This window comes from Watersipora subatra, chromosome 8, assembly GCF_963576615.1.
Source record: "Watersipora subatra chromosome 8, tzWatSuba1.1, whole genome shotgun sequence".
In the NCBI taxonomy this organism is placed as follows: Eukaryota; Metazoa; Bryozoa; class Gymnolaemata; order Cheilostomatida; family Watersiporidae; genus Watersipora; species Watersipora subatra.
In genome coordinates, this window is record NC_088715.1 from 23,961,436 (window position 1) to 23,984,756 (window position 23,321).

At 34.4% G+C, this 23,321-nt stretch overlaps 2 protein-coding genes across 4 annotated transcripts in view; one reads left to right on the top strand and one right to left on the bottom strand.

Annotated features, from left to right (window-relative positions):
- The window catches only part of LOC137401617 (serine/threonine-protein kinase Nek2-like), a 34,157-nt gene extending 28,620 nt beyond the window's left edge, over positions 1-5,537 (bottom strand). For both annotated transcript variants that reach the window (XM_068088052.1, XM_068088050.1), the window contains exons 1-5: positions 5,416-5,537; positions 4,606-4,753; positions 4,325-4,439; positions 3,439-3,542; positions 2,294-2,445 (exon numbers count right to left, since the gene is read on the bottom strand). In XM_068088052.1, the coding sequence (XP_067944153.1) occupies positions 2,294-2,445; positions 3,439-3,542; positions 4,325-4,439; positions 4,606-4,704 (470 nt within the window). In that variant the 5' untranslated portion in view covers positions 4,705-4,753; positions 5,416-5,537. The remainder of the gene's footprint in view (positions 1-2,293; positions 2,446-3,438; positions 3,543-4,324; positions 4,440-4,605; positions 4,754-5,415) is intronic.
- Positions 5,538-6,107: 570 nt separating this feature from the next.
- On the top strand, positions 6,108-11,969 carry LOC137401515 (uncharacterized). 2 transcript variants are annotated; one of them, XM_068087906.1, is made up of 6 exons: positions 6,108-7,122; positions 8,165-8,311; positions 9,015-9,179; positions 10,020-10,079; positions 10,361-10,524; positions 11,339-11,969. In XM_068087906.1, exons 2-5 carry the CDS (start codon positions 8,234-8,236, stop codon positions 10,424-10,426), a joined length of 369 nt encoding a protein of 122 aa, XP_067944007.1. In that variant the 5' UTR covers positions 6,108-7,122; positions 8,165-8,233; the 3' UTR covers positions 10,427-10,524; positions 11,339-11,969. The 2 variants fall into 2 exon arrangements, with proteins under 2 accessions (XP_067944007.1, XP_067944006.1); XM_068087905.1 differs by having other exon boundaries at positions 6,108-8,311.
- Positions 11,970-23,321: the final 11,352 nt, after the last annotated feature.

Genomic DNA, 23,321 nt, shown 5'->3' on the forward strand with positions numbered 1-23,321 from the left:
GTCGGAAATAAATTTCTCTCTACAGGATTTGAACTTGTGACATTCGGCGTAACAGCACTTTTTCTAATCATTCACCTTATAGTATTTCAGAATAGTTGTGCCCATACTTATTTTCCATATGCTTTATCAGCACACCAGACTGTCTCTCACGCTAGACTGTCAGGGTACTAGTTAGGTATAACTCGCTCATATAACTTGTAATGAAGAAAAGAGCGTGCATAAACCATAGTCATGTCAAGCCATAGTCCCTGTGAACAGGCTCTACCTATACACAAGCTACCACTACACAACCTACACAGCTCTACGTACAACCTACTCACAAGCTCCACACTAAACAGAAGATGAAAGTTTTATCAATGAACAAACAAGTCATTGCTAAATACTGCAAACTAATCAGATGACAGCCAAAATGATAGTTAAGATATTCTGTCATAGGCAGAGGTTTCTTTTTTCAGCATCTCCAATAGTGACATTCAATCTACCTTATGACATCATCATTCCCAAATTGTTTGGATTAAAAATTTCATGAGATTTCACGGAAAGGTACTGTGATAGTTTCGTTTTACCGACCACAGGCTTTCTCTCTCTGCCCCGGAGCAATTTATGAGCGGATGCGCTTTCTGATCTGCTGCAGTGGGGCTTGAACCACTGACCTGTTGCTTGGTAATCCAGACCATTAACTACTATCCCACCGCAACCCCCACATAAACACAACCTTATAATCAAAAAGTATGTCAGTTTTTCAGTGAAATATTCTGATACCTATCAAAGCAAGAATAGAACTTCCTATGACAGTTGTTGTTGTCTCCAACATTTAATGAGAGGTAATGAGAACCCTATCCCTTAAATCTCTAAAATACTAGATCAGAAAAATGAAGAAAAACCGGAACCTATCAGTTTAATCACTGTGAGGTTTTTGCCAAGAGCTTATAATAACTGTTGATTTTCAGCTTTTGGGAGCAAAGAAGCACTACAGGTTTATCGATAAATATCTTAAAGCCAACAAACTGGTTATTTTCCAATTCATGTCAATACTGAAATTAGACTTGCCTCCCCTTGTTACATTTATATTTATATATATTTACATCAGACAGCATAACAGTTTATTAAAGGTTTATTGCAAAAAATCTAAAAGTTAGGTTGTTTTAGCAATCCAACAAGTATTTCTAAATTTCTAATAATGCAATACTTGACCATGTTTTCAGAAAATAATAGTGAAGTCACCAATAAGAAGCTCAATAAGAGGGAATAGGGTCAACAACTGTCAAAGAAGAAGCAATACAGAAGTTTTATAAAAGGCAGATGTAGCAGTTAAGGTCTGACTACGCACATCAACGAAATGTGTCGCCAACTTCGTAGAGAGAATCGTCGTCTGTCACTTATTGTAGATGTTCGCTGCGGCTACACACCGACAATAGTAACGATGTATGGTCTCGGCAAAAGGTGTATATTGACCAATGACAAATTAGTCTAAATAGTGTAGACCATGACATCCTTAATGGACATTTTCCTTCTAGTGTCATCAGTTTAGAACATGGATTATTAACAACTTCTGATGGCAATAATATTGGTGCAGTCATTTGTATTGCTACATTTTGACTGTGAATGTCAAAACGTGCAGAAAACCAGTACAGTTTAAAGAAAAAACGAAAAATACGCATAACATAAAGTTTTTCTAAAAATATTAATGAAACAATTCAGAAGTGTTGTGAATATCTGAAATATCGCAAAAAATCATTTTTGAATAAAAATTAGTTCTGAAATTTTTAAAAGAGATTGAAAAAATGAAATTTTCCTTTCCAAATTATTTTTTTGTAATTTAAAAAAAAATAGCACACACTAATGATGAAAACAGTTAGACGTCCAAAAATACTTCAGGTTCATGACATAAAACAACCGATAGAAAAAAGGATTTCCCATGTTTAGCTAAAAAAACCTCTTTTGAATTTTTTCATAAACAGTTTAAATTTACACAATAAGCTTCCAAAGAATGCTACAAATGAGAATATATTTTTCCACATACAACTAGATGCTTGGGGAAACCATGTGGTCATCATTTTTCGAGCCAACTTTGGATGCAGCTAGCATGTGATGGAAATGAACAAAGTTTAATCAAGTCCATTATTACCAACCATTTTCACAAACCATAGATGTGTTGGTTTTATCTCTACTGACATAGACCAACATGTCCATCTTGAAACCAAATATCGACAATCCGATCCCGACGCATTGGCTAAGCAAATAATCTATTTTGTAGATGTGTAGTCAGGCTCTTTGTGAGAAGGCAACTTACTACTTCAAAGTCCTGGATACGCCAAAGTCTCCAAGCTTAACTTCTCCTTTCTTTGTCAGAAACACGTTGGAGGGTTTCAAATCCCTGTGGAGTACTTTCTTGCTGTGAATGTATTTTAAAGCCAAGCAGATTTGAACAAAATAATCCCATATCTGCAAAACAAAATGATGACATTTTAGCCAATGGAAGCAGTTGGGATAACCTAAGCGATACTGATCTGATAAAAGCCAAACATTCAAAAGCAGTTGTTTTTCATTTTTGTTTGCACTGATTTGACTCATTAGTGAAATTATCAACATGCAAACCATAATTACATACTTCTGAACATCTAAAACTAAGGAGTCATTTCCTCCATGCCAGAAGGAAATACATTGGCAGAAGACCACTAAACAGATATTTTCACTAAAATAAGAAACGTTGTTCTCGAAAGCAAAGGAAAATTTTATGAAATAGGTTGAAGAAAAGTCTATGAAAACAGGTCAAAAGTCAATGAAAACAGGTCAATGTTCAGGTGTGTCAACTCATGACTTCCGTCGTTAGCAATGCTTTACTTACACAGATATGTGTAAGTATAACAGTTGCATACCACTGAACTAAAAAGTCAACTTGCAAAATTAAGAAAGTGCTATATATGTAATAAGTCTCGTGCAATGTTTTTTTTAATTTTGTTGAAACTTCAATAGTAGCATTTAGTTAAGAATGCTTGTTGATAAACTTGAGAAATAATTGAGCAGAATGATAACGGACCAATTAGCCATTCATAAAAACAAAGAAATAATCAAAAAAATCAAAGACCAAGTTCCATGAACACTCTGCCTCTGGTACCAATTCTTTTACAGCGTCACCTAGACAAATAGAACCCGCTTTCTCAAGAGAGCGAGTCGACCCTGATTGTGTAAAATGGCCATGTTTTGACTGAAAACCCGTGAGTTCCTACGTACTTTCTGGTTGTGTCAAACTAGTAACTCATCTGAACGGAATAACATTTTAATAACTGCTTATTAATTAATTATCGTAAGTTATGTCAAATCATCTATTGACAATCTTTGACGATTGATCAAATGCCGACAATATTGGTTGATGACCACAAAAGTCATCTACAGTGTCATGAAAATTGTGATGTGAAAACGCAAAAGATTTCCTACCTCCTTTTCTGTGAGCCGTGGCTGAAGTGGATTTGGAGGGTTTATTTTTTCTTCAAGGTCACCCCCATCACAGTACTCCATCACGATATAAAGCTTACGTCGCTCTGGGAAACAACAGAACTATTACATGAGCAGTGGAAGCTATGATGCCATATATTTTTAAGGTGACACAGCAACCATGAAGATAATGGCATTCATAAATCCATTTAAAAAGGATCTAGAGCTGTGATGAATCACACCATTCAACAATATCTAGACTATGTTGAGATATCTAGATATTATGTTGAGATATCTAGATATTATTTTGAGATATCTAGATATTACGCAAAAATATCTAAATATTATGTTGAGATATATAGATATTACGCAGAAATATCTAGATATTATGTTGAGATATCTAGATATCACGTTTCACATTGAACAAGTTGCCATAAAAAGCAGCTTAAGAATAACAGAACCAACCTAGATTCCAGTTGCATCAAAAATCATATAAAACAAATTGTGTGGCGACTGCAATACTTATTCCCTTATGCGCAGAGAGCATGTAGATAGCATATCAAAGCATACATAAACATCAATCAAAAAACACTTCCAGTCCCGTGGAAGTCATATAAGCTCAATTTAAACACAACCAAAAAGCTTCACTACAAAAAAGCAAACAAGGCTCATGACGGTTTGGTCACAGATTGCTCCACCCCACTTACTGACAAATTGCCATAAAAGTTGAGCAATTCTCGACCAGTGTGAACATTCAATTAACAGCCATATGAAAGTCTTTGAATGACTTACTGAAATACTATATCAGGGTACCTCTGCAAATTAAGAAGAAACGAGAAAGCACTACAAACATTTACATAAATAATATTTAGCGCAATGCTGAAGCTACCTTCAAATGAATCATGATACCGGACTACATTTCTGTGTTGAAGCCTTGACAACAGTTTTACTTCCCCTCTACATGCTTCCTGTGATTCTATTGGTAGTTTAGTCAAATCCATTTCCTGTTGTAATAAATGTGGTGTGTATTATTACAAACTGAAATACAATAGTTGTTACTTTTATACTATATTTTATGCATGCAGTGATATATGAATATTCTAGTAACACATTGGGGAGCAAGAAAATAAATAATATTAAGATGTCACTGACCAATTAAAACTCACATACCTTTACCACAAGCTTTTCTTTGGTAGCCTTCGCTTCAACAAGAATCGCTCTACCATAGGCACCTTTGCCTATCTCCTTAATTTGTGTATAACGGTCCATTCTTCTGACTGTGTTGCTATTTTTTGCAGTGATTGCACATTGAGGAGCACTAAAATTAAGTGACTACAGAAGTCTAACATTTCCAGTACAGTAGTCATCCAATAGCCAACTGTCGAAAAGCAATGCTAACATTTAAATGATTGTTAATGTTAAAGAATTATTATCATCTCCTCAACATTTTGTCATTTACTTAAAGTTTACGCAACTATATAAGTGATCAAGTGTAATGCGACACAAAATCGAAAAAAACCAGAAAATCCACGCTGAATTTTTACGAGCAAGAGACAACCACTTTAAAAGCGATTATTTTTCTTACATATCTTATATTTTGAATGGCAGTACAGCATTTTAAATATTCATAATGCATGCATGACAAATAGCATCGGTGAACATAACTTCGTAAACAAAACATGTCTCACCTCTGGATTTATTAATAAGAACTAGAAGATAAGCTCGCAAAAAAAAACAAATTTGACTTTGTCACATTCTATACTATGACCAAATTAAAGCATTAGACATGTAATACATAGACGACTGCAGTAAATTTTTAGTTGGCACGCAAGCAAAGTACCTAGAGCACACGAACGGACCTTTATCAAAAATATTACAGAAGTACAAAAACTCAAGTTAATAACAAGCTAAAATAGTTTGAAAAGAATAAAGATTTGATCGATTGCTAATCAGTGTCTTCAGTAAGGGCAATCGACACACCTAAATAACGTGTTGCTACAAGAGAGAACCCTCAAGAACCCATCTTAATATGTAAACAACGGCAGTTTCACTTTTCGCAACAATAACAATGTGTAATGGTGCTGGAAAGTCCCAAACCTTACGCTGAGTGCGAGATCCACATTTCAACGAAAGTTACTTCACCGACAACATAAAATAATAACGCCATGATCGGAGACGTCAGTGCATAGATTCATCGGTAAGCCTGTAATAACTTTGCGAAATTTAAAAATAAGGCTAGTTTTCCTCACTCTTGGCATAAATGATGTAATTCCAATTTTCGTTGTACATGTATGGTCAGGTATAATTGCAGTGGCTCAAAACCTGGTCAGTTTCTGGGTCGTTTTGTAGGGGTGGAGCTTAATCCGGAAATCGGTATCGGTATAAATAGATCCTGCAGATATTCATATGAATATATTGTGCAGGCCTCAAGTTTGTACAATTAAAAGTATAGACTAAAATTACAACCTCAAAAACAAAAAATAAAAAAGCTTATTGTATGACATATATATCTCCGAGTTTCATATCTCGTATAGTTCTCGGAAGGAAGCTATTATGGTACTTGTTGTTATTTGCGGTTAAATTCATGGGCTGCGAGGCACGCTGACCTCTAGTGGTACAATGATCTTCATTTTTATTTTTACTAAAAAGCTCAGGAAACCCGTGTGATATTGCTCCTGGAGACTCGGAACAGGCGTCTCTGATCATTTTATATAACAAACATTTACGCAAGTTGGTTCTACGTTCCTCTAACGTCTCCAGGTTCATGTCTTTAATTAAGCCAGTTATACTAATATCGCGACCTTTAACATTGCAAATAAATCTTACAGCCTTTCTCTGAACCGCCTCAACCTGGTCAACCTCGTATCTCTTGTACGGGTCCCACACCTGGCATCCATACTCCAAAATAGGTCTAATAAAGGATTTATATGCAAGTAGTTTGAGAGCTTTAGGTGCACTAGATATAGATCTCCTTAAAAATCCTAGCATTTGACTGGCCTTTTTAACTTTGCAATCGATGTGATACTGCCACGAAAGGTCACTAGATAGCCACACTCCCAAGTATAGTGAATGGGTTTCAAACTGTAACAAACTTCCATTTAAAAAATATGGCAATTGGTCGTCAGAACATGCAGAACCTGAAAAACACATCACCTTACACTTTTCAATATTAAATTCTAGCTTCCACCTCTGAGACCAATCGAAGACAGCGTTTATGCTATTCTGAAAGTCGACAACAGTAAAGGAATTATCAATTGAGGCATAAACTATAGTGTCGTCCGCAAACAAACTAATATTACAATCAACACATTCAGGCAAATCATTAATATACAATAAAAACAATTTAGGCCCCAAGACAGAACCCTGGGGTACCCCACTTGTAACACAACGACTCTCACTATTTACCCCTTTTATCGTAACTCTTTGAGTTCGCCCGGTTAAAAAATGTTTAATCCAGTCAACTAAAAAAGGACTAAGATTGTAGCGTTTCAGTTTATTAATTAAAAACAAGTGAGGGACCTTGTCAAAGGCTTTTTTAAAATCCAAAATTAAAGCATGAGTTGGTACTTTTCTATCCAAAGCTTTTGCAATTGAGGAAATACAAAAGCTTTAAAGTTAGTCGAACCACTGCAAACGTTTAGTTGTTGATAAATCGAGTAGTTATCTATTTGTTTAACAAAATATCACGTAAGCATCTTTTCCAAGCAAATTTTTAATTACAAATATGAGTTCTTTTAGCAAAATAACATAGAGTATTTACATAGCTGTTTATCGTAGTTTTTTCTTGTTAAGAATAAATGGTAACACGCTCACAAAACGGAAAAAATCTTCTCAAAGATACACCATTAATTATTCTGTATTCGTTTATATTTGAAAAATAGTTATATATTTTTTTAATATGAATACACTTTTGTAAAGCGGTATTACATAAAATATTGAAAAGTTACGATTATGTTCTGAACAAAGAAAATGCATATTAAAACGGTTGTCCACTTTGTTACCATTCTGAGAGCCTAAAATGATTCTATTTTAATTCACTGTAAATATTAGTATTAGCATCTCGTTAGGCATTGATTGTAAAAATGAAGGCAACAGAAGACATCAGTTTTTTATCTTTACTGTATTTGCTGCAAGCACACACTTTTTTAACAACTAACTTTATATTACTACCAAGTCTCAACTGTAGGACATTTTGAAGCAACGACAGTATGTAGCTACCTAAGGAACAACCATTTAATTGTGTATCTCAAATTTTATTTGAACTTGTTACTACAATGGTGCGCTGTCAGTAGCACCGCCAGGCCTAGGCTGTATCTCATCTGTTTGGTTCACAAAAAGTGTAGGAGAGGAGGCAAGGTAAAGCAAGTTTTTGTAGTCTTCTGCAATGCAGGGCAGTTATATTTTTGGACTAGACAGCCTGCCTGTGATCAGTAGTCCTCAGTAGTCAGAGTCGCTTACTGCTTGCAATTTGTCTTAAAAAATTAATTGAAATGCACTGCATATTCATATTGCTTCAAGACCTCAGTGGGTCATCATGTATTCATAACTGACTTTTTGTATTCATCATTTCATCTTCTATATAGACCTACCTACAGGCCTCCCGTGCCTGTAGTCGGCAATCATGTCGGTAGGTTATCGAAGCCTCGATAGCTGAATGACATGATCGCTGACGACAGTCAACTTCTACGAGGAGCCTGAGGGCCTACCAAATATATATTTTTAATTGCAGTGCATTTAAGCATTATGCCGCTCCTTCTTGCCTCATTGTTAGACGAGTCTGAGCAAGCTATCAAAGCCCATGAAATCGAATATGGCAACAAGTTTTACACAAACCATGAGGTCGGCATATTCAACAAGCATGAAAGACTTTTTGAAGGTAATCTCATATCCTTAAAGCACTTTTTCTTCACTGCCTAATTTGTGATCTTGCGTTAAAAATGAACATTTTATACCTCGGATATTTTAGTGTAACCTTGATGTTGAAGTGTAACCTTGATTGTAAAATGTAGGCCTATGCTTGGTTGTTGTGCAATAGAAGTACATGTCAATAGTAGCTTATATGTTTTTATGCTGCAGTTTGATGAAGCCCTTTTTGGTTTATTTTTGTACCATGTGATCTATGACGTCACAGGCCCTACTTGAAGCAGAGTTGACACAATTTTCATCAGTTCACTAGCAACTCACACTGGATACACACCATCTAAGTCTCAGCAATAAAGGATTACTCTCTATAGACACTCAACTTTTAAGCTTAATTTGACGAAGTGGATATTCGGGTATATACAGACATGCAGTGGATTACGATCAAGCTTATAGTGCAGCCTTGATTAGAAGATATACATGGACTTCAGTGTACAAGCATTGGCATGCAATTGAGATGACATTAAAAATCATTGTATATATTAATAACTACAATCAAGCAAGCAATAAATGTATCAAGCATCATATACATGCAGCAGTTAGTTCCCAATTGTGTTAGCAATCAAGTAAGGCTAAAAACCTACAACGTCTTCAGCTAATGAATCTAAAAAATCTGTACCATGTTTCTTAATTTTAAAATTTTATCTGCTCTAATTTAGCAAGGTGAAGATATTTGGAGAGGTAAGAACGTCATCCATGACAGTCAAAGCTATTTATGTATGTATGGCGAAGAAAAAGAGTATGGCGAAGAAAAAGAGTATGGCTGCATGTACGGCCCTGAAAGACAGCAAACCCAGAAGGAAAAGTACAAAGAACAGCGGAGGGTAAGTTACCGGTACACCAAGAATATTTTACTCAGCCTATTATAAGGGATATTTTTGGACAGCAAAACTCGGTCATTGTATGTCCAATATATTTAGACAGGGCTATCCTTCCATGTCTTTGCAAATGCACAGATAGTATAGTATGGATTTTACATAGAGATGATGAATAATATTTATTACTTTTATGGATTTTAAATTGTTTTATTTCTGAAATAGCTATCTTGTAACAAAAGCATGCGTGCACATTTATATTCTTGTAAGCCAAAATCAGAGAATGCAGTAAATCTAAGTCTACACTACTGTGAGGGTTGCGACATGTCTAAGCTGTATTCGATACTTTGCTTTCGGTCTCACAGTACATCAAAGTTCAAAAACATTTTCTCTTCTTTTATTCATCTACACTCTCATAGAAATTTGGTAGAATTGCAAAGAAACACAGACTTGATTGGAATGCTCAGATACCATATCCTTGACCCAATAGCCAGTGAAGTTTACGGCAATCTGTCTCATTTTTGTTGAGAATTTCTCATCGCGAGGCCTCACACATGCGCCAGATAGTATTATATCGCAGTTCACACCTTTGGTTAAACTTGGACGTAATATTTTATTTTACATTGAATATTTCACACCTAAAATTTGCAAAAACAATCATTAAAAGCAAGATAAAATGAATGCTTATTTTGGAGCTCTGGCAACAAGGCCTTTGTTTGGACTCTTTTGCCAATTTGAATTTAGTTAGATTGTGCCCACAAATATAAATATGCTATACATGTGCATAAATTCATATATGTTGTCACATGGTGTCGATATACATAATTTACGTATTGTTTATATTTTTAGTCACAGAATCCAACAAAGAGACCGCATCCTCAAGACAATACATCTGATAGTAACACGGAGGTACTCACTCACATAACCAGCAATAAAATTTTAGGCAAATCGTGCAATATTAATTATGGTTAAATGTGGAATTTCATTGGTAGGCGAATCTTCAAGCCATTTATAGCCCTAGATTAGTAGCTAGAAAAACGTGAAGTTATAGTAGGATAATGCAGAAGAACCCCTTGTGTAGGCAGGATTAGGTTTCAGAAACAAATTATTTGCTGCCAACTGCGATATTTGTTAAGTTGCCTGTTCACACCCAGCCAAACGTTCAATGCCTCGAGCATTCTGATTTATAGCTCAAGATAAGGAGGAAACGCAGTGCTTGCTCAGGATGGGTAGGAGTAAGAGCAGAGGCTATGTGAGCTTCCATAGATGTGGGGAGCATCTACGAAACGCCACAAACGACAGCATTATAGATGTAACTCAGACACCTGATGTTACTTTCATACCTAACAGTCCGGTGAGTGGTAATATTCAGTAACTCAGTTTTAAAATTAGAACCCTGTTGCATGATGCTTTTGTGTCACTTTAGTGTAAGTGCTCAGTGTCTGAATCGGAGAAAGTTGTGCAGCGATGCTCCCAAGTCTTTGATTCCAGATTTGTAAAGCATATCAAATCGCTGGCATGCGTTTTGCTCCAAATCAAATCACTTAGAAGGGTGACTGCTCAGCTTTCAAATAAAATGAAATTAAAACCATCATCCACTATGTAGTTGTTGGTTTTAATTTGATTTAATTTACAAACTGGGTAATCCATTTTTATGGTGCTTTAATGCCAATCTCATGATTGGTGATTTGATGTAATGTGCAAATCTCTAATCAGGATTTGGGAGCATCTCTGGAGTTGTTATCAACTCTTTGAGAGATTGATAACAAGGTGCCACAACACCATCCGATTCATAGACTGAGTACTTTGACTAATTTCGCTGTTGTCTTGTACAAGTCAACTCTATGGACTAAGTCGGTTGAGCAATGTAGGATTGGAGAAGATATATGAAGTCAGGAAATAATTGTGAAATAAAACTACTGTAAAAACAGTAATAAAGTCAGGAACTAGCAAAAGCAGATTTGTCCGGTTCTTTGAGATCGCCAAATTACCTTCCAGCTAATCACAATGTCCAATGTAACTTTCCAATCTACTTCATTAAATTAACAAATAGTATTCTTGTCAAAGTCAAAAATTGTCGCAAATAATGCCACTTGAATACTGCATTCACAGTACTTTACAAGTTCAAGGAGATGTAAATACACATGCTATGATTGTTTTTATTTTAGATCAAGGATCTCCAAGAGGAGTTTGCAGGGAGTAAGAAATGACAGAGCAAAAATGCTTCCTGAGGCTTTCTAATACAAGCAATATCTAGATAGGCATAAAGCAAGTTTGTTCCCCATAGCTGTGGGTGAACTGGCAATGAAGGGAAGTCACGCCAGATGGCATCTGGCGTGCCCTCTACCTCATTGCCAATTCATCTGCAGCTATAGAAAACAAACTTGTTCTAGATAGGAATACTTTTATATGCAAAATCTCGAACTGTTTCAGCTTGTACTGTGCTCAATTTTGAGTGAATATATTGATCAAATTAAAACATACCTACATACATAAAACATTCAGGATTTTCAACACTGATTTTTTTTTAAATAAACCAGACTTATATTCACTTATTTTCACATATCTACATGTAGTATATGTAGCCCTTTTCTACTCTGTTATTCTGTTCTCATTTGTGCTTGTTAAAGGCCTTTTATGGCTTTGGTGCTGATGTGGTAGTAATTAAGTTATGTGCAACATTTTCTTTTTATATCAAATAAAGTAAAATTATTAAACTTTACGATTTATCATGATAGATTCGTCCGATAACTAAAACAACCTACTTCCCATCATTGTTCCAGTGGTCCATCACCAGACATTTTGTCATTGCGCATCGACTTTTCAAACAATGTATGTTGTACAACATCAGCAATGCCAATAGACATACATCATGCTGAAGGTTTTGTGTGTGCTGCCCTCTGATTTTCCAGAATTGGCTACATTGTGCTTGTGGAGGTAACGGGAAAGCTGCTAACAATGATGCACAACAATTGCCACATGCATTATTTATATTGGAGCAAGAAAATACATCATCATGCCAACAAAAAGAAAATATTTTTTGCTCAATAAATCAAGAAAATTTTTTTGGTCACACAATGCTGTACATAAATAATAAATATATAAGCAAATTGACAAATGAATACCTACAGAGTGCGGTCATGTTCAAAATCTAAACAAAGTTAGTTGTTGGAGAAGTCGGTGTTTGTAGTAAAGATAAGATAGACTAATGTCTTCTGTTGCCTTTTCACAATCTTTGTCTTACGATACGCTAACATAAATAGTTACACTAAAATGAAATAGAATCTTCTTTAGCTCTCAGAATGGTAGCAAAGTAGACAATTGTTTCAATGTGCATTTTATTTGGTTAGAACATAATCACAAATATTCAATAACTTATATAATACCACGTTACATACATGTAAGTGCAATCATATTACAACGTATGTAAGACATTTTTCATACACACTGTATAAACGAATACAGAATAATTAATGATGTATTTTTGAGAAGATTTTTTTCCGTTTCGTGAGCATGTTACTATTTCGTCTTAACACGACAAAACTACGATAAACAACTATGTGAATACGTTATGCTAGTTTGATGAAAGATCTCATATTTTTAATTAAAGATTTGTCTAAAACGATGTTTATGCTTTATTTTGTTACAAAAAAATAATAAGATTACAGACTCAATTTCTAACCGACTAAACATTGGCACTTGCTTAAAACCTCGTCGCTTAGTGCCGACAAAACATTTGCATTTCCGGATTAAGCTCCACCTCTACAAAACGACCCAGAAACTGACCAGGTTTTGAGCCACTGCAATTATACCTGACCTACATGTATACGTAGGATTATGGGCGTGTATATAGCCTATGTTCTTTTCAGCTACAATAATTCATTCGTGGCATTTGAAATATCGGCTTAGGAGGGCACAGTGTCGTTTAAGCAAAGTTACGCCACCGGAAAATCACATAATTTAAAGAGTTCCAAGCCAACTTGCGTGGCCCTACAAAGCTCTGATGTAAATGGGTATTGAATCAGAAATACGACTTATGCATGAACTAAATCGCCATTTTCAAGCTTTTTTATTTATTAAAAAATGTTTTCATGATTTTCCAACTTTTGTATGTATAACACTAGCATCTTATCCACGATTAGTTAAAAGGAAAGTAAACAATTTACTGATGAAGGCCAACTTTTACCCTATTTGCTTTGTGTAATTTACTGCGTTTAGCAAAATACAAATTTTTTTTTACAACAGATAAATAATTACAATAAAATTTTACAAACAAAAGATGTTCGTACATTTACATATAACTGAGTGCAGTCTCTTTTCAATTGCATATTTTGCTAAAATCGGGTAGACAACGCCATTGCAAAAATGAGTGTGAAAAGGACTCGCGACTGAGAACATTGATTCTTAATCAATGATCCAATCACGATATACAAAAGTTTGAATTGAATCGTGATCTGATGTGAGGGGCATCGCGCGCCTCCCGGAATTGTGACAGTCCGGAAACAAATGCACATTTAGAACATAATTATCTTTGATCGTCGTTGCTAATACACGTATTGCTAAAATATTTCAACTTAAATTTGTTTCTGTCGTTCTATTACGTTCACAATACAATAGCTGAAAGACAGCTAAACAACCACTCTTTATAGAAGCTACCCAATTGATGACGAAGTTAAATATGGGCGAATATTTAAATATATCAGTGGTGAACTTGAAAACTCTTAGGAGTGGGGTGGAGACAACTCCTATTTCTAACGCATCTATGCTGAACTGAAAGCTGCCGACGGCGCAATAAAAAAAACTTTCTGGAGTGGAGACAACTCTTACTTATAACGTATCTGCGCTGAAACAAACGCTGCCGACGATATGGCCTGCTGAACTCAAAAGGAAAAAGCTGAAACCAACTCACTTGTTATCTTATTATTGGTTGTGATATTCTCTGAGCGTAGTGATAAGTCTTCTAATAACTGTCAGAAATAGTATCATATGTTGGAATCTTGTCCGAGCTTGCTATTAGTATTTTAATAACGATAGAATAATGATATCGATCCAATGGATAAACGGTTTTATTACAGTAATTATATTATATTTCTTTTAAGAGTAAAACACCAGCTGACTGTTTCAAACCAAAATCTAACAGTGCTCCTTATTAGCGGAACGGCTTGACATTACGTTCTTATTCAAACTCGCCAATCACATCGATTGATGTGTAAACTAGTATTGATGGAAAACTAGTCATTGCAGTCTAATAATCTAAACTCTTATGAAATTCTACATATAATATGTAGACAATAACATTCTTTGCAAACAGTAGGACACATCTTAATAACGAAAAAGACTAAATACACAATGTTATCACGAGAAACAGTAACAACAACAAAAACGGAAAAATATTACTTAAATGACTTTAACAACTAGTGCTTGATTGAAGCAGATAGATTATTCTGATAAACAATTATGAACATAAATAAATCTTTCAAACATGTGAACAGTAAAAATTAAATTTGTTAAATGTTCATTGCGTACAGATTTTATACTAATCCCGTTAATGATGTCTATCGTCTTTTTTTAGTCTATTTTAAAGGGCTTATGGAGTTGCTGTCTCACGGCTCTTTGTAAAATCATTGCCCATTTTATAATTTGCTCGCTAAAATAGTTAGCGATTATTTTACGTTTACTACAAACTATTCAATGAGCTCAAGCGAAACAGATAGTCAGATTCATTATCGTCATGTTCAACAACGATTAGTATAGCAATGACCACGAGCACTACTATTACTACCACTGCTTTAACTATAATTGCTTCGCCTACAACTACCTCCACTGACGTCTTACCAACTGCAGATAAATTTCGCAAGTGTGGCAATTGTTCTGACTTGCCGACGGCTATTGAAAAAGTATGTTGCTACACTGAAAATTTGGCTAATACAAACTTTCACGATGATCAGAATATTTCCGGTATAAATAGCTATAAAGGAAATTAATGTAAATTCAGTTGTGAGTTGAGCAAAATATGGTTTTTATAAATCTTTTAACTGAATCTGACAGCAACGTTACTTAGCCGATCTTCATGACTTGTACAGTGAATAAGTGAAAAATGTATGGTTTGAGAAATAATTATATTTCAATAATTTTACTTGCGCCATGACATAAAAACACCACATTTAACAGCATACGTTACTTAAATCTAAATCATGTTATACAAAGAACTGCGTATTATTTATAATTTGAATAGTCTGTTATATTAATTTTATCAAAAAATATCTCACATAAAACTAGAGATTGAGTTTAACTTTTATGTAAACCTTGACCTATGCATTTCTTTTGCTGTGTTACCATCTGGTTTTATAAGATTTTTTGAAAGTGGAGCTGCTCTGTCTTGCAATTCAAATATTTGTATATATTACACCATCATAGCAATTTCAGAATTTTGCACGGTACAATGTTAGGGTAATTTAAGACTGCATGTTGGCTGTATGTTCATGCATTATTTAGCAGACTGTGTGATAGTGATTAATTGAACCAACATCTTGACGCAAAAATGTGCTTTTATTACATTACAGTTTAGGTATGACTTACTGCATGTACTTTTGGAGTTGATCCAATAGATTTCTTACAGATAATCTTCAAAAGCTCTCTTCAAAATTCAAATTTTTTTTCAGCATATACATTTCTTGTGCGAAAGCCTTTAGCTTCTTTACAGTAATAGACTGTCATCTTCAATTCCCCATCACTATCATTAATAAATAATTTAATAATAATTAAAATTTAAAGCCAGCTATCAATTGTGTTATTACAATCTATGCATAAATTTATCTTTAATGTTGTACAAGCTGTAAAAGTTGTATCCTTGCTGAAGAGTAGTATAATCCATGTATAATTTTATTGTAGATACAGCTTACCAGTCAGAACTTCTTTTCCCACATTCGCGTTGTGATCTATCGCTGTTAGTTTAATTTTTGTAAAATATCCTGGGGGATCAAAGTCAATTTGCTTTGGTGCATAACTTAATATGAGGCTGTGGAGGTTTTCTAAAGCACCCATGTGCTGACCATGGTTCAACAGACGCAATGTGTTTAGCAGTCTCGCTTGCCCTAACGCATCACAAAGGACTTTGTGCCCTGCACTTCCTGGTATTAACCATTTCACCTTTCTTTCCATTTCTCTGTAAACATCAAATTATCCGTTGTTATTTTTCAAGATTTTATAAATCTGCAAAGTTTTTGTTTATTCAAATGTCAACCAGCTGCAGAATATTTACCATTTGTACAATTTCTGTTTACTAGTATGCAACAAATGACTACATATTCTTATATCACAAACCAAAGGCATTCTAAGTGATATATAGAATATTATGTTACACATCTCCCTGTGCTTTTATATTTCTGAATATATTATTAGATTCAACATACAGCTTTCATGCCAACATTGGGTATAAATAATATATTTTTTCATCACTCACGGATCAATTGGTTCATGAGAGCACTGGATGAACTAGTTGTGTCCTTGAAAGCTCCTGTGAATATTAGTGACATGGTTTGTATACTTGCATGGGATGATTGCTAAAATTATACAAGAAAAAATAAATGCCAGCACAATAAATTACAAACTGAGACCTAATTTAAATCTGCAATTAATTACATAATTAGATTGTAAAAATTAGGTTTTCTTTTGATGAAAAAACGTTACAAAACCACGCAAATACTACAAATATAATCATGTGGGCTAATCGCTTCAAGTGATCTATAAAGCCCTTATTAGTAATGGTAGCATGAATATAACAATAATAATGCAATCCAAATTTTATGATAACATTATTCATATATTTTATGAACAAAACATTTCTGACAATTCAAACCGAACAAAACATTTAAATTCCCTTACTAACTTTTACTCAGTTAACCAAGTTAATTCAAGTGAATCAGGCTAACATCAAATGTAGCCTATGCAACTTAGCCTGAGTCTCATTGTCAACCAGTCATATCAAATCATTTCTTTGTACTAATGTATAGTACCACGTATTTTGACTTATTATATTGATTAGTTTATATTACAAATTAACTATACTTGTTATTAAAATTTATTTAAAATTCTTCATAAATTACGGTTGAGGTTTTCCTGTTAGACGATGCTCTCTTGCTGTATGGTACAACACCATTAGGGAATGGAACCTCTCCCTCTTTCACTCTTAATCTTGTGGTTGTCCCAAATTGCTCCGAATAAAGCTGGCTCTTGTTAAAGTGCCCAATACACACAATCGCACTAGCAGGTAGTCTGCGTAATGTTAAGTCGGCACGCTTTGCCTTAGACAGCCATAGTTTTGCTAAATTTGGCGACTGAGAAACAGGAACTCTAAAAAAGGTTATGCTACAACTTTTAGTGTAAGATTCACAACTAGCAAAGAGACATCTACCCCTCGTAATTAACTGACTGTGGTTAAAAGAAAATAAAATGCGTTGAATTACTAACGAATAAGTAAAGAAATGGTTACCGGAAATGGCAGTATTAAGAGTCAGTGATGGTCCGACGTAAATCCACCAAAATATATTTTCAACTTTGAACTTGCTAAACTAGTAGAAATATCTGCTAAAATTTTGTTTTCTGGTTCAATTAACATATTATCATGCATTACCAATCATACAAAACAATGTTAAAATTATGTGTTTACTTTCACTTTAAGTTTACACCAGATTAAAATTTCTGTGCCAACAGCTAGATAATTTAAGTATGCTCTAAAACTGATCGCTGTGGCACATTATTTCGAACCAACCAAAACTTCTAACTATGTAGAAGATGAAAAAGCGTATTATTGCTATCTACCATATAAGTACCAACTGCAGAGCCTCAGCTCATAGATATACACCTCTGGCTTCACGTGAGGAAATCGGCGCAGCTGAAAAACAGTCACTGTATTACCCAACTGGCCATTGTCTAATAGTTTGCTGAAGTTGAAGCAACTATGTGAAGGTTGCTGCACCAGCCTATCTAATGCATCTAGTATTCTACACCATAGGTCAGGTCTTGTGCAATTAAAAAACTTTAAAGAATGTGCTTTGTGTGAAGTTTCTGATGACACATTTGCTCTGTTCAAAAATAGGAGTCAGTTGTAAGAAGCTTTTAACCTCATCTTAAGAATAACCATATACATGTAGATGTTTTGATAGCTTCTAATGCATAGAGAACATTAATATGCCACGTGAACTGCCCCCTTGTCATCATATAATACAGAAACTAGTGAGAAACTTGATGAATATTTTGTTTAATATTTTACAGACTTCATATTTTATGTAAAAAACATACCTCCACCTCACGGTCAGCGTCCCTAGGTAGCAAAAGCATGGCCATGCAAACACTAGCTAGGAACATTCCTTAAGTGTTGTGGAAATTTGATGGTTTTTGTATTCTTACTGACTCATGCTTGTTGGCTAGTATAATATGTATATATGTTATAAACGTGCGCTATAAACGACCATTGCACAAAAAATACTACTCTGGCATAGCTTGCTAAAGTACTAGAACAGCTTAGCTTCTTTGAGTTGTTAATTCAAAGTTAAGAATTTTTATTGTAACACTATGAAGAATTTTTTATGTAGTTTAATGTAATATTCTAGTATTCAGTTTTTATTCTGGAAAGTTGTTCGGTTTTTTTGTGTTGTGCTACATATATTTTACACTTTCAGTTACAATAATTGTTTGCAATAAATTTGCGTTTGTCCATAAGTTTGCATAAAACAAGCCTATTTATAATTTATATAACCACTAAGGACAAAAAAAATTGGCAAGTGATGGTATTATAAATATAATTATCATTGTAAATACATTAAATGGTTTGTTTGGGCCCTAAAATGGTGAAATCGCAAGTAAACACAATTTTGCTAAAACAAGTTAGCACATATAAATAGTAGTTATTTACTATGAAGTTGCAGAAAAAATTGTAAATATGGAGTTTTCTCCTTTATAAATGTGGCGTGGGTTAGAGCAAAACTTGAGCTTTCTTGTGGTATACTCTATAGTACTTTAAGGCTACCCAAAGTAGTTTTATTGGCTGATAGACAAAGACGGGTAAGAGCGGTCTATTACAGTTCGATACAAAAGTAGGCATGGCCAATGTTTGTTTGGAACTTTGAACGCATTTGTATAGACTCTGTTGATGGCGTAACTCCCTTTAAACGACAATAGGCGGGCACATTCATTCGAAGCATTTCTACATGCAAATACTCATTTCCCTCAATGTACAAAGTAATTTTGACGACAATGTTTTAAAACTTTAATAAATAAATCAATAAACCATAAAAATTGTCGTATGCCTAAAATAAAGCAGAAACAATGAAACATAGGTCTACGATAGGCACTCCTACAAGGTAAATAATCCGTTTCAGGAATGTGGAAGATATGGAGATTTAACGTTATAAGAATGGGAAAATACATGCTAAAGATGTGGTGGCCTCAAATTTTAGTTGATTTTAACAGAAAGTATCGATTTTTTCTATCAGTTGAGATTTTGTTTGTTGTTTCAGGCAATTTCATTGTCAAGATACTTGATGATTAAAATCGGCAAAAATTGATCGTGATAAAAGCGCTCAGAAAAAATATATGCCCAGACTTGTCCAAAATTGGCGTGTTTAGCGAAACAATCTAACAATCTATCTTTATCTCCCGTTTTCACACCGGCTATTGCAATAAAAGTCTAGTTCTACAAGGCTCTATTGACATATACTTTACTTTGGTATTTGCTCATGATTGCTAGAATAAAATGTTAAATCTAGCTACAGATACATTCTTGTGAATGCTTTAAGCACCTCAAATAAGAGTTACATCTCATGGCTAGCGCTGTACTACAGTATACGCGCTTATCGTATTGCATCGTAATGGCCATTTGAATTGGCCTAAGAGTGGCCCGATTTTTCCTTAGTCGATAGATTCGTACCAGCAGGTCTGGGTCACGAACTATAGCCCAAGTTCTCATTTAGTGGGATAATTTCCTGACAACCGTCCTTCGTTTGACTAAAGCAGCAATTGATCCTGTCTACACTTTTTGGAGCTTAGGGATATCAAATTTTGCTATTCTACATGTACGTGGCTGGGCTTCTCTCTCTTGGATCCCTGGTGAATAGACGTGAGATCCCGCTGCTGATGACATCAAAACCAAAAATCCTCGCTTGTCGTGGCGGGTTGCGTACATTCCAGAAAGAGTGACCAACTCGCCAAGCGCACTTACTACAAATCAGGTATGCTGAATCCCTGTACACTTTCATTTTGCTAAGCTATTAATAATAAATGTAATCAGGCAATAATCGTCCATTTCGATAATAATCCATAATTAAAAGCAATAATAATACTTTGCCTTTGAGTTAAGAATAAGTTAATAAATGTATAAACTCTTGCTCCAAGCGAGTGCAATTATAAATAATCCAATACTAAATCTTATACTAATCCTCTCACTCCCTTTTGTTAATTCGAGTAACTGAGAATGCCCACATCCCGTCATAACAGCAGTGGCCCGATATTGGGCACAGCTGTAATATCATCAACTAAATCTTTAGAAAAATATTAGCAGTAACATATTGCACACCATCAGTCACTGTATACTTCGATCTTGTAAATTCGAATGATTATTTTTATAATGAAATCTTATAATAATCTTATAAAATCAAATAACTAAGTCGAATAATAAAATCGGAAAAAAAGAAACGATTACCTTTCAGCACTTCTACGTTAATTACATAAACCTTCAGCAATTGGACAATAACATAGACTGGTGAAATGTGCAAGTATTTCTCGTGAAATGCACACGGCTTAATAGTTCTACTGTCTGTTGCACAGCTTTATTGATGTTTTGTTTGCCGCTGTTAATTTTGACTAAAAAAGGCTTGTCAGCTCTTATGGCGATTTTAGGTCAAATTAATATATCTAGTTATGTACTATCCAATCAAATGGGTAAGTTTTAGGATATTTTCTCAACTTTTCAAAGACTTGGTAACATATTTAAATGGGTTTATATGTGTTTTGTATCATTATTATACTTAAACGACTCTACATAAAAATGGTTAAAATTTTTGATTGGATTTTGGTACAAGGGTTTTGTTACGGTCGATAATGAATAGTTTTCGGGAGTTGTGTGTACATATGCATTTATCATAAAGCTTCCAAACAACCGCTTCGCTCATGTTTGGTCATGGGAAAATTTGTCATATTAGTTTTTTCCTAATACTGTTTAAACATTGGAGTACCGACTACGTTTTTGCCAGTCTACTGCAAATAGGTCGTCGAGTTAACTTATTTCATCGCAGCCTTTTTATTAGTGAAGTTCTTAGTTGTTACCAACACCAGAAAATAGTTACTAAATAAAATAAACTAGCCGCATCTTCGAAAATAATATGTTTGAATATGTGGCAAAACCAACTGCATCCCTAAAAAATTCATGTATAGTCAATGTCATCTAGTCATTATTAGTATCAATTTGTACACAAATATTTACTGATCACATTTGATTAGTTGATTCAAACATAAAACAAATGGTTTTATGAGTTGACCAAAATAGTGAACACCAAACAAAATCAATTTCTTTGAAATCAACTAATCTACTGACTCTGGCAAAGGCTCAATAAAGCCATTCTTGCACATGGTTGGCGTGGAACAGTGGCTATTGGCAATTGAAGACACACCCGCAGCGCGGGGGTTTTAAGAAAAAACGTGGAGGCGAGATACTGACCGAATAGATACAGCACGGACACCTGGATACTTCTATGGTGAGTCATCATCTTTACATGTAAAACATGATCAGTAAAACCGGTAAAATTTGCACTGATAAATAGAGACTGGAGACACAGTTGAGAGTTGAATAAATGATAAAAAATAGAAAAGTAAACGAAAAAAATGTCTGGTAGAGCAAACATCTCTGCAATAAAGATAGAGAGAGATAATGAAATTTAGAGTTGGATGAAATTTTTGAAAAGGTTCCAGATAGTTTCATTGACAGTTGATTTTGGGAGTAAGCTTGCAATTGAAGATCCGGACAACAAACAGAAGGAGATAGATAAGATAAAAGGAATCAGTATGCTCAATGCTCTAGGAAAAGAAGTGATTGACATTTTTAATAGCTTTAATATACATGTAGGTGTAGAATACATCAACTTCGAAACCCTAATAGAAAGGTTTAAAAACTACTTTGCTGACAGAGAAAATACAACAATATTCCACCATAGATTTTTGAACTTGAAACTGTCAAATATCAGTTCTGGAAGAAAACCAGGAGAACCTATTTTGTCAAGGAAACCAGCAACTACTATGACCTATGATGACAAAAATACGCGCAGAAAGGAAATTTAATGACCTACTCATCTTGACACAACACACAGACCACCTAAGGATGTCAGATGCTAACTGGACGGGGAAAACCACCAATCACTATATCTCACCATAATATATATATATATATATATATATATATATATATATATATATATATATATATATATATATATATATATACATGTATATATTCAGATTCAACACAGCTCATCAAAATATTGCATAAAAATTGGAAGGAGAGACGTTAGAGCTAAGCAGCCATCCAATCCTATAAAGAGCCTGTACAGAGTAAAAGAGAGCCTCCATGCGTACATTCCCGAGCTACAACAAAAATTTGAGTATGTTACATAAACAATAACTGCATGATTTGAGCTTACACTTTTATATTTATATTTTATGCTTTTACTTTATGTTATTTTTAAATTTTATGTTTTATGCTAACTTTTGTTTTATTATACACTGGCAATGTCAAAGCAGTCCTCAGAAACTATAAAACTCATGAAAAACAGTCCTTTCAACTAGGTTTCCATGGGATTCCATTTAATCATGGAATTTCCCAAGGAGCTGGCTTCTAGCAGCAAGCAGAGCATCAAAAAAAAGCTTTAATAATTTTCACAGCCAGAAAAAGGTTTTTTTTAAAATATGACATTCATAGTAATGAAAAGAATGGAGCAAAATACATACTCCAGAATTTTTCTAGATTTTCATTGCTAAAAACAAAAGAGATAGAGAGACACTTTTATCAATTACACCCTCAGAAAATTGACTAAGTTTTTTAAACATCATGGGCTTCCCAGAAACATGAGCTCAGACGCTCCACCACAGCTAATCCATTGCGAT

Bases quoted from the DNA above. Each gene is read 5' to 3' on its own strand.
- LOC137401515 (XM_068087905.1), top strand. From the start codon at position 8,234: ATGAAATCGAATATGGCAACAAGTTTTACACAAACCATGAGGTCGGCA. The intron at 8,312-9,014 runs GTAATCTCATAT...GCTCTAATTTAG, and splicing joins GCATGAAAGACTTTTTGAAG to CAAGGTGAAGATATTTGGAG. The intron at 9,180-10,019 runs GTAAGTTACCGG...TTATATTTTTAG, and splicing joins AGTACAAAGAACAGCGGAGG to TCACAGAATCCAACAAAGAG.